Raw genomic sequence first — 17,175 nt, forward strand, 5'->3', positions numbered from 1 at the left:
ACTTACATATCCTATAAGTTTGAGTGGACGCTCTGAATGATAGCAGCTATTGTTCTTTTTACCACTCACAATTTCCAATACTAAAACTCCAAAGCTAAACACATCTATCTTCATTGAAACAATGACACTCATGGCGTACTCCGGGGACATGTAACCGCTAAAAGGAAAATAAAGCACAATAAGTATCGATGATTTAAAGAGGAAATGACTTCGCATGAAGAAAGCTAACATTTATAAGTAAACTTACTATGTTCCAACAACTCTGTTTGTGTTCACTTCTAATTCATTCACCCCAAAAATTCTAGCCAAGCCAAAATCAGATATTTTTGGATTCAGTTAAACTTTACTGGAAATTGCTTATATATGGCAAGCAAGCACAAATCGCAAACCTTTCATTAATGATCTAAAACTTGATAAAAACAATACAAGCTCACGTTTGTTTATATACAGAGAAGAAAGACAAAAAAAAGCTAATACAGAGGGTAGCAGGGTAATTGAGCAAAATAACTAATCCAAGAACACAGCCAATCATATTGAGCTTCTAGAAACGCCTCAGCTGCATGCATATGTACTGAGAATCTTCTGTATATCCATTTTGCCAGCGTAGCAAATCCATCTTATCTTCAACATTCTCAGATTGTAATTGACTGCAGCTGAGGTGGCATGCCAGCTTAGCATTGGAGTCAGCTGTTGGCTCTTCATAATCACTAATTTCAACAATTTGGTCATCGAATAAAATATTGCTCGCTTTCAAGTCTCGGTGAATCACCCATAATCTTGAATATTTATGTAGATAAATAAGTCCTTGAGCGATCCCTTCAATTATATTGTATCATTTTTGCCAGTTTAGTTGGTTCTTTTTACCAGAATCTGTCTCAAAATATAATGAAGATGTAAAAAGAAGTTAAGAATAGTTAATAAGTGATTCATGCATAGAATTGTTACCAACACGTTCTCAATCGTTGAACTTGAATAGACACGTACCGAAAATGAAAAAATCCAAGCTCTTGTTAGGCATGTACTCGTAGACTAAAATCTTTTCTTCTCCCAGAAGAGAACACCCTAAAAGCCTCACAAGATTATTGTGCTGGAGTTTCGCAATGAGTTTAGCTTCATTCTTGAACTCCATCATTCCTTGTCCTGAATTTCTTGAGAGTCTTTTCATGGCTACTTCTCGCCCATCTGGTAACTTTCCCTGAAATTAATTAACACCACGAAGTAAAGTGTAAGTGTTGTGCAAATTTTAATATACTCGCAAGCGCACGAATCTATTGTAGTATAGATCTATGGTGACGAGTGTCGATCCCACGAGGAGGTGGATTTTAATTGTGTATAGAATTAATTTTGTAAATGGGTTGTTGGATTTATGGTGGAAATGATTTGGTATATGCTAAAACTTAAATTAAAATGGCGAGAATAAATTCTAAAATTGGAATTGCAATGGCGAGAATAAATTGAAGATAATTCTATTGAAATGACGTACTTGGGTATCTGGATCCGTATCAACATGCATCATGGGCTAAATAATCCGTATTAATGCCAATTAAATCATGAGGGGGGAATCCACACCTCATGAACCACGCTCTAATCAATATGGTGCTAAGGGCTTATCGTGCCAAATAATAATAACCTTATACTAGAGAGCCGGTGTAACCAAGGCGGTATCTAGACAAGACTATTATTATTTGTCGACGAGAAGTCAAAACATCCACACAAATTAGAGGGGAAGAGAAAATAAATTTACCAAATTAAGCCCATGACACATGTTGAGACTTCACCTTCAACCCAAGCTTGAAAGAAAATTAGCCACTCATAATTGAACTAGGGGCAAAATGGGAATTTATTAAAATACGAAGAAAATACAAGATGGAGAGGGAATTACAGAAAATGGATCCCAAAAATGGATTCAGAGATATCAAATTAGGGGGGGGAGGCCCCCTTTTTATAGATACATGGAGTAAATCATGGCCATCGGATTAAAAACAGTTTGGACGCTCAGGATTGCGCCACATCATCAGTCAACAGTCCACGATTTGACCACGCGAATGAACAGTAACACGGTTTGACCCGGATGAACAGTAACGCGGTTTGGTTGAAAATAATCCTGTGTGATGCATGCACCGTACGCGAGATTTTTCGTCCACTGATATGCTGCCATGTCACCATCAACAGTACATAAGAATTTTAGTCCAACAGGATCGTGACACCTCATCAGTCAATGCCACATCATCGGTTAATGCCACGTCATCATCCGTCTATGTGAACAGTGTCGTGAACAGTAACGTATACAGTACCGTACATGTGAATAGTGCCATTTTTCCTTTTATGCTCCTCCTAAGGTTTTCGACCGTCCTGAGTTCAAAAGTGATGTCCGTTTTGCCGTCTGATCTCTCCTTTATTGTGAAATGACTATAATGCCCCTAAAATACATAAAATACTTAATTAAAATAAAACACATGTAATTAAATCACAAGAAGGTTAAATATATAAAAGTAAGGGTTGTTAGTAAGACTTAAAATGTAAAATGACGGTTTTTTCCTTTATAAATATGCATTTTCTAACACTCAACAGTAAGCACTATCTATGTAACTGAATATCAATGATACTCGCAAAAATTTTGATTACCCTATAAACTGGACCAAAACCACCCTCTCCGAGCTTGTTTATGAGTGAGAAATTGTTTGTGGCCGCAACAATGGTTTGAAAGTCAAATATCTTCAAGTCATGGCTCATGCTATGACCTTTTTCTTGTGTTTTTCTTTTCTGTTGTGCGGTTGGAAGTGACAAGTTATCCCCCAGCTCGCATAATATCCTCTCTTGATTCCATTTTTCCACTAAACCAACATGTATATTTATTAAAAGCATTGTTCAATTCCTAGTGTGATTATTGGCTGATTTTTTTTTCCTCCCAAGTCATGATAAACTAAATAGAATAGCGTAAGATAAGAAACAAGTTGCCAAAATGTTGTATCATGAAAAATATTTCTATCATCTCACTTTATCCTGGTTGTCTGATAAGTTAAATCGAAATTTTGATCATATATATTACCAAAAAAAAAAAAATGCTCACCTTTTGCCTTGTATACCTTTTCTCCATGTTAAATAGCACATACAGAGAATTAGGATTGCTACTAGTGGAGTTGCTTTTACTGCCTTCAACGTCTTACTACTCCACCGTTTCTTCCCCTTTTCGAAGGACCCTTTCTTTCCTGCCACAATGACGAGCGATCCACAAAGAGAAAGAATTTAATGGAACCCGCACATCACATAACTTGTGAGTTTGTAAAATAAAATTTTGAGTACCAATGCACATATGAAGTGACGATGCGAAAGTTTATGATCGACTAATGTGGTACTAATATAAACTTAGATGAGAAATGATGAGGCTTGATAACTAATAATGATATCCCATACCCAATGACATAGCACCAAATTATGTCCTATTAGCTGTGATATAAATATCTGAACTTTATAAGCCTATCGTTCTAAAATTTTAACATGTGTATACTTTTATTAACAAATGAATTGGATACTAGATGACAGTCTAGTGCAAACGTGGAGTCAACAATATGACATCGACATTTTTATAAATGCTCTCATAGGGAAAATAAGGATAGTTTTTTTATTCAAATGTTATGAAAAACTATGGAGATGACAACCAAGTCCAGCATGATTTCGAATCAATCAAAGTCAACCCAGATTTTAGACAGATAATTAAATAAAGGCTAGCTAAGTCAACAATCTAACTTTGAAAATTATTGATTTTTTTGCGGTATGCTTAAAACATGAAATTAATTTTTGTTTTCTATGTAATTTCTTTATCATGCACATGCACGCATACAATCATTTTGATTCCCCAAAAATTAACATCCAGTCATTCAAATTAATTAAACTCTTCATCTCTCACCTGAGTCACCGGCGGCTGTGGTTTCTCGGATGTCTATCAACCGGTAAGTGAATACAGGATTTGTAAACACCGCATCAGTAAAATTCGTCCCTTCGCTCCAAATCTGACAGCCGGTTTTATTATTTTCATTCGCGGAGGCAAATGCAATACAAGAACAATTTTTCTGGCACGCAAGCTGACAGTCGTTAATGGTCATGTTGTCACTTTCTTTAAAAGTGAATCCATCGTTAGATATATCAGCCCTTAGGGCTGTTATGGTCTTGAAATCAGAAGAAGCGTTTCTGCAAACTGGATAACCCTCAATTAATTTCTCCGTCCCATTGTGGGTGGCCAGTGTTCCGTCCGCCATTATTCTTAATCTTGGAAACAACGCAACGTTTCCTTTGACAGAGTATGTAAAGTACTTTTCTTCTTTATTTGAAGTGTAGCTAAAGATGAAGTCGGAAATTGTAGAATCCCCTGAGGAATCGAATTAGGGTCAACGCCGAGAGTGAATGATCCTTGGTAGGGGTGTTCAGAATTCAATCAAATCCGCTCAATCTATCTGATCTGTAAAAATCCGATTCGTGGATTGGTGGATTGGATTGGATTGAAAATTTGATAATCCGCAATTGGTGGATTGGCTATGGATCTACTTCTGTAAATTCGCAAAAATCCACGAATCTGTAAAAAAAAAAATTATTTAATTAAAAAATAAAACTTGTAAATATGGCATTAGTACTTACTAGTAAATAAATAAATTAAAATATAATTACATTAACACTATATTATATTTTATTCGATAATAATATAAAATAAAAAATAATTAAATAAACAAATATAGTTTGTAAATAGTTAATTTCCATGTACTGATATAAGCGAATGAGATTTTTTTTCGATTTGCTGTGTTATATTTTTGAAATTTTAAATGTATTTTCTACCTTTATTTAAACAATTAATTTATTTAAATCTTATTCAATTTTAAATTTGATTGGTAGTAAAATTATTTTTATATTATTTTTTTTATTTAGTTAGTTCATGGACTGGACATAATTAAAAAATTTTAGTTCGCAAACCAATCCGCAAAATGGTGGATTGGATATGGATTGAGTCAAATCCACATCCGATCCACAGATGTATGGATTAGATTTGGATTGAATTTCATTAATCCGTGGATTGGATTGGATTGAAAATTTATAATCCACAAAATCGTGGATTGGATATGGATTGAGGTCTAATCCGTAAAATTCGATCCGTGAACACCCATAATCCTTGGGCAGTGGATTCTTTCAGTAATCCAGGATTGAAGAAGAAACCATTTTTTATCAGTCTCGAAATGTATCAGTCGGATAGTCAAAACTCTGCCACAACACTACTACTACTACTACTCCTCATCCTCCTACTCCTACTACTCCTACTACTACAATATATTACCAGTTAGTTTCACTCAAATTTAACAAAAATGTATGTACAATTTCAAAGCTGTTTATTCTGGTTCTCATATATAGCAACAACACTTCAATAACAAAAGAATTTAATTACAAATCGTAATTCTAAGTTTAATATCTGTTTGACTATGAATGATTAGATTATAATTTCATTTTATTCTGTAGCAATACAGAACCATAGCTCCCTTGGTCTTCGATCTTATTTTATTATCTGTCATAGAAAGCTAACCCGCCCATAACGAAACTCTTCAAAATATGTTTTTAGAATGATAAACGAAAAATTTTCGTACTCAATTACTCTTTGATACATCTGAAAGTCTTACAATAGACGGCAGAGTGATGCCACTTATTCCAAAAGTTATCCCAAAATGTCACCCGAAATAGTAAGTCACACATTCATTACATGAAATCATAAAAATGGGAGAACAAATTATCTTACTAAATCACTCAAATTATTCTTAAATAATGATATTACTGTGGTATAGACTCATCTACCTTCCATCCTTGATATTGTCACATCATTCACAGAACAAACTTCTAACTTGATTTCAGTAACTTCTGGCTCTTCATAATCAGAAGAAATATTAATGTAAAATGCCGGTTGCTTTGGTTTAGGCAGAGCCATGGTATCGTTGCTAAGCATGGAAACCACATCGGACATTGTTGGTCTATCAGCTGCTCGGTCTTGAACACACAAAGGACCCACATGAATACATCTCATAACTTCGTCGGGAGAGCATGATTCATCCAATGTTGGGTCCATTAACTCCAAAGCTTTGCCTTCATTCCATAGTTGCCAGGCCTGAAACAGGTAAAAGTTTTGCTTAAATAAACTAATCTTGCTCTATTTTTTATTAAATAAACAGGGGATTTTTTATTACTCACATATCCGACTAGGTTGAGTGGGCGTTCTGTGTCATAAGAACCATTGTTCTTCTTGCTACTTATAATTTCCAGTACCAAAACTCCGAAGCTATATACATCAAATATCGAAGGGCGTTATTCATGTTCAAGCAAGTTTCAACAACACCATTGTGACTGTTACAGATGTCCGGGGTCGGGTAATTTCTTGGTCCTTGACCGGTTTATTGGAAAAATAAAATATGTAGTCTCTCATGTAGTTGAGATGATGATATGATGATATATGTGATGAAATGGATGGAGAATATTCATAATCATGATATAAATATTAGGATGATGATGATAATGCAAAAATCAGGATGACATAACACCAAATTATGTCCTATTAGCTGTGATTTAAATATCTGAACTTTATAAGCCTATCGTTCTAAAATTTTAACACGTGTATACGTTTATTAACAAATGAATTCGTCTAGTACAAACGTGGAGTCAACAATATGACATCGACATTTTTATAAATGCTCTCATAGGGAAAGTAAGGATAGTTTTTTTATTCAAATGTTATGAAAAACTATGGAGATGACAACCAAGTCCAGCATGATTTCGAATCAATCAAGGTCAACCCAGATTTTAGACAGATAATTAAATAAACGCTAGCTAAGTCAACAATCTAACTTATGAAAATTATTGATTTTTTTGCGGTATGCTTAAAACATGAAATTAATTTTTGTTTTCTATGTAATTTCTTTATCATGCACATGCACGCATACAATCATTTTGATTCCCCAAAAATTAACATCCAGTCATTCAAATTAATTAAACTCTTCATCTCTCACCTGAGTCACCGGCGGCTGTGGTTTCTCGGATGTATATCAACCGGTAAGTGAATACAGGATTTGTAAACACCGCATCAGTAAAATTCGTCCCTTCGCTCCAAATCTGACAGCCGATTTTATTATTTTCATTCGCGGAGGCAAATGCAATACAAGAACAATTTTTCTGGCACGCAAGCTGACAGTCGTTAATGGTCATGTTGTCACTTTCTTTAAAAGTGAATCGATCGTTAGATATATCAGCCCTTAGGGCTGTTATTGTCTTGAAATCAGAAGACGCGTTTCTGCAAACTGGATAACCCTCAATTAATTTCTCCGTCCCATTGTGGGTGGCCAGTGTTCCGTCCGCCATTATTCTTAATCTTGGAAACAACGCAACGTTTCCTTTGACAGAGTATGTAAAGTACTTTTCTTGTTTATTTGAAGTGTAGCTAAAGATGAAGTCGGAAATTGTAGAATCCCCTGAGGAATCGAATTAGGGTCAACGCCGAGAGTGAATGATCCTTGGTAGGGGTGTTCAGAATTCAATCAAATCCGCTCAATCCGTCTGATCCGTAGAAATCCGATCCGTGGATTGGTGGATTGGATTGGATTAAAATTTTGATAATCCGCAATTGGTGGATTGGCTATGGATCTACTTCTGCAAATTCGCAAAAATCCACGAATCTGCAAAAAAAAAAAATATTTAATTAAAAAATAAAACTTGTAAATATGGCATTAGTACTTACTAGTAAATAAATTAATTAAAATATAATTACATTAACACTATATTATATTTTATTCAATAATAATATAAAATAAAAAAATAATTAAATAAACAAATATAGTTTGTAAATAGTTAATTTCCATGTACTGATATAAGCGAATGCGATTTTTTTTCGTTTTGCTGTGTTATATTTTTGAAATTTTAAATGTATTTTCTACCTTTATTTAAACAATTAATTTATTTAAATTTTAAATTTGATTGGTAGTAAAATTATTTTTATATTATTATTTTTATTTAGTTAGTTCATGCACTGGAAAAAATTAAAAATTTTTAGTTCGCAAACCAATCCGCAAAATGGTGGATTGGATATGGATTGAGTCAAATCCACATCCGATCCGCAGATGTATGGATTAGATTTGGATTGAATTTCATCAATCCATGGATTGGATTGGATTGAAAATTTATAATCCGCAAAATCGTGGATTGGAGATGGATTGAGGTCTAATCCGTAAAATTCGATCCGCGAACACCCATAATCCTTGGGCAGTGGATTCTTTCAGTAATCCAAGATTGAAGAAGAAACCATTTTTTATCAGTCTCGAAATGTATCAGTCGGATAGTCAAAACTCTGCCACAACACTACTACTACTACTACTCCTCATCCTCCTACTCCTACTACTCCTACTACTACAATATATTACCAGTTAGTTTCACTCAAATTTAACAAAAATGTATGTACAATTTCAAAGCTGTTTATTCTGGTTCTCATATATAGCAACAACACTTCAATAACAAAAGAATTTAATTACAAATCGTAATTCTAAGTTTAATATCTGTTTGACTATGAATGATTAGATTATAATTTCATTTTATTCTGTAGCAATACAGAACCATAGCTCCCTTGGTCTTCGATCTTATTTTATTATCTGTCATAGAAAGCTAACCCGCCCATAACGAAACTCTTCAAAATATGTTTTTAGAATGATAAACGAAAAATTTTCGTACTCAATTACTCTTTGATACATCTGAAAGTCTTACAATAGACGGCAGAGTGATGCCACTTATTCCAAAAGTTATCCCAAAATGTCACCCGAAATAGTAAGTCACACATTCATTACATGAAATCATAAAAATGGGAGAACAAATTATCTTACTAAATCACTCAAATTATTCTTAAATAATGATATTACTGTGTTATAGACTCATCTACCTTCCATCCTTGATATCGTCACATCATTCACAGAACAAACTTCTAACTTGATTTCAGTAACTTCTGGCTCTTCATAATCAGAAGAAATATTAATGTAAAATGCCGGTTGCTTTGGTTTAGACAGAGCCATGGTATCGTTGGTAAGCATGGAACCCACATCGGACATTGTTGGTCTATCAGCTGCTCGGTCTTGAACACACAAAAGACCCACATGAATACATCTGATAACTTCGTCGGGAGAGCATGATTCATCCAATGTTGGGTCCATTAACTCCAAAGCTTTGCCTTCATTCCATAGTTGCCAGGCCTGAAACAGGGGAAAGTTTTTCTTAAATAAACTAATCTTGCCCTATTTTTTATTAAATAAACAGGGGATTTTTTATTACTCACATATCCGACTAGGTTGAGTGGGCGTTCTGTGTCATAAGAACCATTGTTCTTCTTGCTACTTATAATTTCCAGTACCAAAACTCCGAAGCTATATACATCAGATTTCATTGAGACAATGCCATTCATCACATACTCGGGAGACATATAGCCACTGCAGAGCAAATGAGCAAGAATCAGTTGTTGAAATTAGGGAAATAAATTTATTTATGCACTAGTTAATGATCACGCTCTATGAGTGCTAGGAAATACAACATGCATATACTTACTGCGTTCCAACAATTCTGTTTGTGTTTGCTTCCAATTCATTCATCGTGAAAGTTCTAGCCATGCCAAAATCAGATATTTTTGGATTCATTTGTTCATCAAGTAAGATATTGCTGACTTTCAAATCCCTATGGATAACTCTTAATCTTGAATATTTATGGAGATATAGAAGCCCTTGAGTGATCCCTTCAATTATGCTGAAGCGTTTCTTCCAATCTAATAAACTTTTTCTACTAGAATCTGTCTCATAATATATAATATTTATAAAAAAAAAGATGTACTGCTTCAAATTAGTGGTCAACAAAAGGGGGAAGTTCATGTAGATGCTAAATCTTCATGTCAACATAGGCATACCGAAAATAAAGAAATCCAAGCTTTTGTTAGGCAAGTATTCATATACTAAAAGCCTTTCACCTCCCTGAAGTGAACATCCTAAAAGCCTCACAAGATTAGTGTGCTGAAGTTTTGCAATGAGTTTAGCTTCATTCTTGAACTCCACTATTCCTTGTCCTGAACTTTTTGAGAGTCTCTTTATTGCTATTTCTTGCTCATCCTGTAGCTTTCCCTGAGATCATATTCGCTCTGTCTCGAATTACTAATTATACTCTGAATACATCAACCAAAAACAAACGAGACAAGAATATTTTACCTTATAAACAGGACCAAAGCCGCCCTGTCCAAGCCTATTGGCAGGTGAGAAGTTGTCCGTAGCAACAGCAATGGTTTGGAAATCAAATATCTTCAAGTCACGCTTCACGGTTTGATCACTACGAGCTTGTGTTTTTCTGTTCCCAAATATGGTGGGAAGTGATACGTTATGTCCAAGTTCTCGCAATAGCTTTTGCCGATTCACCATGCTTTCAACTAGTTGAGAGGTATGGAAAGTAAAGTTCAAGTAATGCTTATGTTTCTCTGATCCATCATTAAGGATATAAAAATAAATAACAAATAAACTTTTACTAGAGATTACCTTTAGCCTTGAGTTTTTTCAGTAGCAGAAAAGATACGTAGCTCAACAGAGGCACCACTGAAACCACTCCAATCACAATGACTAAAGACATCCATCGTTTCTCCTCTGCAATAAACCAAAAGGTAAAATACTTGATTTTCAATGAAACGTTAATTACAACATTATGAATGAACTAGTGCATGTAATTAACAGTTGTGATGATAATTAATTACTGTCAAATAATGAAAGCAGACATATTTTTCAAAGAAGATCGTATACCTTTGGCGTTGAGGTGTTTTCTACGTATTATATAGCCTAAGGAAAGCAATAGGCACATCCCTAGAACTACGGCAGCTGCAATGATTAACCAAAACCACCACTTCTTTTTTCCACCTGCCAATGATAGAAACATTCAATAGTGGGACTAGATCTTTAAAAGATCAGCACAAAAGTCATATCCAAATTCTCTATTTACCTATTGTGTGTGTTTGATTAAGAAAAATAATAACAATAATCACTTCAAATTAAAAAAATAATAATAACAATAATTACTTCAACATTGAAGCAGATTTACCTTCTGGTTCTGTATAGTAAGATGGAGGGTAGTAAGATGGAGGGCCATGGCCATAATAATTGGTCTGATCTTCACATCCTCCTAAAAGAGTGCATGAAATATCTATTCCAATGTCATCCTTGAGACGGCCGTCAGAATCAAAAGTTAACGCCGGAAATGATGTAACATCTTCATTTACAGAATAAGTCAAGTATCTCTCTTGTTCATTTGAAGTGTAACTGAAGTTGTAGAATTGATGGTAGAAGTTGTAAACATCATCTACACTCCCTGGAATACCGGACTTTAAGGACCCGTTTAGCCAAATCGTACTCGTCCAAACGACTTTATCATCTTTCCAAATGACTAACTTGTTTGTGATATTGGGGTCCGTCCCAAGTCCAAGACGGTATGAAACTTCGGCAGATCTGCTACTTCGGAGAAACCACTGATGCCCTGTTTGCAAGTTAATCCCCAGTTTCATCCCTGGCAAAAGTGTATCAGTCGGATAATCAAAGCTTTGCCAAAGCTCCCTCCTTATAGATAATCCGTCCGAATTCATCTCATACAGCACCAAATTGCCATTTTTCAGTAGAGTAGCCCTCGTAGTATTACCTGCTCTTCGAACTGAGCTTATCTCAATCGGACTTTTTCCATTGCGTAAAATTTTCAAATTTCCATCGGTACTATCTATAATAAGAGTGGCTGATTCATTACGTAAGACTGGGGTGTCGCGGTTAGCAATCCAAACTGGCCGCGGCTTTATTGCTTGGTTGTATGATTGCATTGACACGTCCCCAGTTGGATACCCCATAAGGCAGTTGAATGCGACATCGAGAATTCTATCTCTAGGCTTCTTGTAATATATTGCCAAGTAACGGTTTCTCCTACCGGAAGGGCTAAAGAATCCCAATCTGAAGTTGCCATAAGCTGAAACAAGCTCCTCCCCATCTTTCAGGACTTGCCCTTGTTGTAATTTGTCTGTCTGGCAATAGCAAAGCCCTGGCAACAGTACTAATAAGAATGAAGTGAAGCTCAAAAGGGCGTGATTATTGTTTGTTGTTGCTTTGATAGCCATTACTTGAACTGCTTAGTTATTAGGACCTGTGAGAGATGTAGGTGGGAATAGCAATCAGCCCCACGCGGCCCCACGGCTGATTTCAGGACGTTCAAGGCAGCTTCAAATGAATTTAAACTAAGAGGACTTTTACTACTTGTTGAAGGCAGCCTCTAAGTTACAATAATTGTAACATACATCCCTCATGTGAACCACACAAAATTATAGGACCCACAATTTGTGTGGTTCACATGAAGAATGTATGTTACAATTATTGTAACTTAGCATTTGCCCTTGTTGAATATTAATAATTCAAAGGTTGGGGTTGACTAATGGTAATTTAGACTTCCAACCATCCTTTGTAAATCTTATCGTAATGTATCCTGTCACCATATTAAAACTTGTATAATTGACTAACTATTGGTATATATCCTAATCTATACTGTTTAGGTACTATTTTTGTTGAGCAACAAAAATTCATAAGGTTTTCTTTTAAGCTTTTATGCGAACTCCTTCGGTCCTTCCGTTGAAAAAAGTATGGTTATGAATTTAACTTTGACATCTCAACCCAATACATGTTGCTTATTAATGCATATATTTGAGAGATTATGTGTCCATTTAATCCTTATATTGATACATTTATCATTAATTTTTTTATTATTTTTGCCTTATTTTTACAATGTTACTATCTTACAATAATTTTTTAAATATTAATGAAAACTACATTAATAATTTAACCTCAAAAAATTAAAAAAAGAAAGAAAGAATGTATATTAAATTTTATGGAAACTCACGTATATCTAAAAAATTTAATATTATAAAAAAATTAAATTACTAATTTTTTCGGACATTAATAAAAAAAATTAATACATTAACTCGTCAGCAGAATATTCCACAAAAATTAACATATTTTTTTAATTTTTTAGGGTAAAAATAATAATTTAATTTTTCTTTTTACTAATGTCCCAAAAAAATTTTTTTAGGGTAAAAATGTCCCAACGATTTTTTATTTCAATCTATGTATTTCAACAGAAATGTAATTAAAAAACTGTAATTAAAAACGACTTTTTTCATGAACAACGACTTTTTTTAATTAAAAAAAAAATAAATTTTGGAAATGTTGACACATAAATTTTGAACAGGAAGTTTTTCAAACTTTAATTAACTTAATACATTATTATTTTTTTAGTTTCTCCTTGTTCCCATCGAAGTTTAACTTATCAAGCATTTTCCTTTTTGTTTTATTATCTGTTTCGCATTAACAATTAGGAGTCACGTGGTCTCATAAATATACAACGACATCTATATATCTACGATGTGATATTTTTGAAAAAAAACCACTCATTAAACAACACGTGTTGACAATGATGTGACCATACGGCATACGCGGTGTTTTGAGTGAATGACTCCCCGAACTCGCATGTGAGCATTAAATGCGTTACTCGAGTCAAATAAGTCAACGTCTGCTATAGTCAGTCGCAAAAGGCGCGTGTTTATTCCATCTTGTTGCTGTTGATCTGTTTAAGTGAGTAATTTAATTAGATCAAATTAGGAATTCTTCATCGCAAATCAGATCAATTGACCTGTCTCAATTGTTAGTTTAATTCATTGCAACTCAACAGTAACAATTTACTTTGGAAATTGTCCGATAACCTTTACAAACTTTCTTTGTTTCAGTAAATGAATGATTTATAAAATCCTATATATTACACATAAGAATATAATTAATTCTCAAAATTTACCAAATATCTGCATACATATGAAGAAGCTTTTATTTTCTTCATGGAAGCTTAGATATTCACTATAAAACAATTATTTGACTTACATCTTAGATAAAAGTACTTGTTATATATATATATATTAGTGAAATAGACCTACATCTTAGTCTCAAATGCCGAAAAAGACCTACCAAAAATAAAGAAATCCAAGCTTTTGTTTGGCATGAATTCATAAACTAAAATCCTTTCTGCTCCGTGAAGAGAACATCCCATAAGCCTTACTAGATTTGTGTGCTGGAGTTTCGCAATGACTTTAGCTTCATTCTTGAACTCTACAATTCCTTGACTTGTCCGTCCTGAGAGTCTCTTCACTGCAATTACTTGCCCATCTAGTAACTTTCCCTGCAATGATGATGATCCCTGATTTTAACCATTTATACAACTAATAATAAAAATGCCATTAATAAAAATTTAAAAAATTAATTTACCTTGTATACCGGACCAAAACCACCCTCCCCCAGCTTGTTTGTCGTTGAGAAATTGTTTGTAGCAGCAGCAATTGTTTGAAAATTGAACCCCTTCAGCTCGTGCTTCATATCTTTTGTTCTTCTTTTGCCAATGAAAGTTGACAGACTATCTCCAAGCTCATTTACTAGGTTCTGTTGGTCCATTCTGCCTTCAGCTAATTAAGATACATAAGAAGGATTTTTACAGACTAGTGATTAGCAGCAGAAAAAATATCAAGATTAAGATAAGAAAAATGTTTTGAGAATATGTGGTTCACAAGCCCAATGTTGTGAGTATTCTTTCAAAGCCCAGACAAAACACTTGGGTTTCTCAGCCCTATGCAACCAGCAGCAAGAAGAAGAGTAGGTCTGAAGAAATAGTAGCTTCGTGATCACGTAAAATAAGTTCCAACTCTTTTCAAGTAGTCTCAACGTATCAACAGTGCCGACCAGCCAGCAATTAATTAAGCACCGAGGCTCTCTCACTGTCTCTCTTTCTCTTTGATGTCAATTAAGCCTGGCTAGTTTTCGGTATACTTGATTTATAAAGGAAAATGGAATGTAATAATAAATGTAAGATTAAAATTTTCAGTGATGCACGAAGTGCACTAACTATAATATTATTTTAAGTGGTTTTTCTAGTGGTGTTTAGAAGATTTTCAAGGTTTAAATAGCTAAGCTAGCCTTAGCATAAGGATCAAATCATATATTTGATATAATATCATTTATTTTTTTCTGTTTCATTAATCTTTTTTTAGGTTATAGTGTATGCAAAATTTAAACGTAATTTCCTGGAGGATGCTCAGACGGCAGTTTTGTCAGCTATTTAATAAACTAAAGAAGCACATCTTTTTCCCGAGACAATGACTGCCGTGCGAGGATGAAATTTTATAATTTTTATTAAATCCTTTGAAATTTGTCTATTTTGTCTTGTTTTTTTTCTCCCAAGGAACCTTCTATTTAAAGTTTTGATTGCGAAAAAGATGTGATCCCATCACCTACTATATAACAAGAAGAGGAGACAAAGAAAATATGGAAGCGTTGGTTTGTTCCATGTATCTTCTTTGTCATAATATTTTTTTTGTTTAATTAAAGAGTCTAAATATTTTTACTTTTTGGCAAGATACTGTTGATCAGACCTGCCGTTTGCATATAAAAGAAGAAAAATAATTAATGTGATTTCTCCAAATTTTTAGGGACTTAAATCATGAGTATTGAAAGAGGCTCTTTGACTGTCACAACTTCTTTCTCTTGTTGGCCGCATGATGTGCTCTTCAACTTTAGAGGCGAAGATGTCCGCAAGAACTTCATAGATCATCTCCATGCTGCTTTGAATCATAATGGAATTAATGTTTTCAAGGATGACAAAGAACTTGAAAGAAGAAAAGATTAGTGTAGTTAAATTAAAATTAGTGTGAACGTAGTAGCAAATCAGTTTCATAATATGTATAAAAATTGAAATCATATAATTAAGTAACATGTGATAGAAACAATTGGAATGAGAAAATTCAAACCCAACCCAATAAAATTGGTCTGGATTGGGTTGCATTGTGACTCGAGGGTTCAAAATTTTTTTAATTTCTTCTCCTGTTTTTTTCCCAATCATTAATAACTAAATTAACGCATCTCAGCCGCTGACCAGTTTAGCCATTAGATCTATTGGCTGAATAAAAAAAGGACAAAGTTTGGGATACCTTGCAACTGTTGCAAGGTAGTTGGACTCTAATTTATATATATATATATATATATATTATATTACTACTGTACTTAATTACATTTCTGCGTCGTGTATAATTTCCTGGAAGATGGTCCAACAGTAGCAATATTACTTAGTATCATCATGTCATGTGTTTGATCTTATCTCATTTATATTTATATCTTTATTATTTCATTTGTCTTGTTTTAGTTTCTTGGTATTTATTGTAATATAAATAATTCATAAATATTTGCATTTCTGTTTCATATATACTTTCCTGGAAGATATTCCAAAAGCAGATTAAACAAACAAAATGAATTGTTGTGTCACCTACTAAAGAACAAGAACAAGAGACAGAGAAAAAATAAATAAATAAATACAATAAAGAAAATGATCAGTGGAGAGTTAGTTTATTCCATGTATCTTCTCAGTCAAGACTACTTTTTGTTTCATTAAATAGTCTAAATTATTGAAAAGTTTCGGTGTTAAATTATTGAAGCTTTTGTTATCTTTGACTAGTCTTTGATTCCATTCTCCACCGTAGACCATTGTCACTCTTTATATTGAGTAGACTTGCTGTCGGCAAGCGAAAATGGAGGAATTAATTAGAAAGCATGAAATCTTCTCCTTGATTTCTTTGAAACAAACTTAATTGGGATCCAAAGTCAAATAAGTTAGCAAAGTTACAAAATTGCTATGGTACTTTACAAAGTTCATAATTTCCAAGCATTGACAGATAATGTATTAACAAATACAGAAATGGTCAAATTACAAGCCTCACAAGTTGCAACACTAACAAGTTTTATCTGAGTTGATTCTCCTTGACCACTGCTTGTATAAAAAATCTGAATAATAACTTACAACTTCTGAGGCTTGTAACCAAAGATGCCTAAAACCAATTATTTCTAAGAGAAGTGGACAGCTTTAAACCTTTCTTCCCAAGCTTTAAGCAACTTCAAAGAAAAATGTCAAGCCTTCAAGCTTTACTTTCCAATCTTTACTTATTGCAAGGAGAAAATACTACAATTTAAAAAAGAAAAAAAACTGGAAGATTGTAGTGGAATTATTCCAAAAGAATATTTTATTCATTTTTCCCTAAAA

The 17,175-nt window shown here is 33.8% G+C and overlaps 3 protein-coding genes across 4 annotated transcripts; all 3 read right to left on the reverse strand.

Moving 5' to 3' along the window:
* Window positions 1–725: 725 nt before the first annotated feature.
* LOC107177450 (G-type lectin S-receptor-like serine/threonine-protein kinase At1g67520) lies at window positions 726–15,120 on the reverse strand. Of its 2 annotated transcripts, XM_052444308.1 has the most exons (3): window positions 14,361–15,120; window positions 985–1,195; window positions 726–870 (listed from the first exon to the last, which is right to left on the reverse strand). In XM_052444308.1, the coding sequence occupies exons 1-3, from the start codon at window positions 14,541–14,543 to the stop codon at window positions 833–835; spliced, it is 432 nt and encodes a 143-aa protein (XP_052300268.1). In that variant the 5' UTR covers window positions 14,544–15,120; the 3' UTR covers window positions 726–832. The 2 variants fall into 2 exon arrangements, with proteins under 2 accessions (XP_052300268.1, XP_024953063.2); XM_025097295.2 differs by lacking the exons at window positions 726–870; window positions 985–1,195 and adding an exon at window positions 13,876–14,274 and having other exon boundaries at window positions 14,361–15,011.
* Window positions 2,962–4,374, reverse strand: LOC112495528 (G-type lectin S-receptor-like serine/threonine-protein kinase RKS1). Its single transcript, XM_025097288.2, has 2 exons — window positions 3,908–4,374; window positions 2,962–3,209 (listed from the first exon to the last, which is right to left on the reverse strand). Exons 1-2 carry the CDS (start codon window positions 4,254–4,256, stop codon window positions 3,067–3,069), a joined length of 492 nt encoding a protein of 163 aa, XP_024953056.2. The 5' UTR covers window positions 4,257–4,374; the 3' UTR covers window positions 2,962–3,066.
* Window positions 5,607–12,255, reverse strand: LOC102631089 (G-type lectin S-receptor-like serine/threonine-protein kinase At1g67520). The gene is made up of 9 exons (XM_052444307.1): window positions 11,122–12,255; window positions 10,827–10,940; window positions 10,569–10,673; window positions 10,248–10,462; window positions 9,953–10,163; window positions 9,601–9,838; window positions 9,335–9,485; window positions 8,945–9,251; window positions 5,607–5,829 (listed from the first exon to the last, which is right to left on the reverse strand). Exons 1-9 carry the CDS (start codon window positions 12,173–12,175, stop codon window positions 5,822–5,824), a joined length of 2,403 nt encoding a protein of 800 aa, XP_052300267.1. The 5' UTR covers window positions 12,176–12,255; the 3' UTR covers window positions 5,607–5,821.
* Window positions 15,121–17,175: the final 2,055 nt, after the last annotated feature.

Source organism: Citrus sinensis, chromosome 7 (genome assembly GCF_022201045.2).
Source record: "Citrus sinensis cultivar Valencia sweet orange chromosome 7, DVS_A1.0, whole genome shotgun sequence".
NCBI classification, from domain to species: domain Eukaryota; kingdom Viridiplantae; phylum Streptophyta; class Magnoliopsida; order Sapindales; family Rutaceae; genus Citrus; species Citrus sinensis.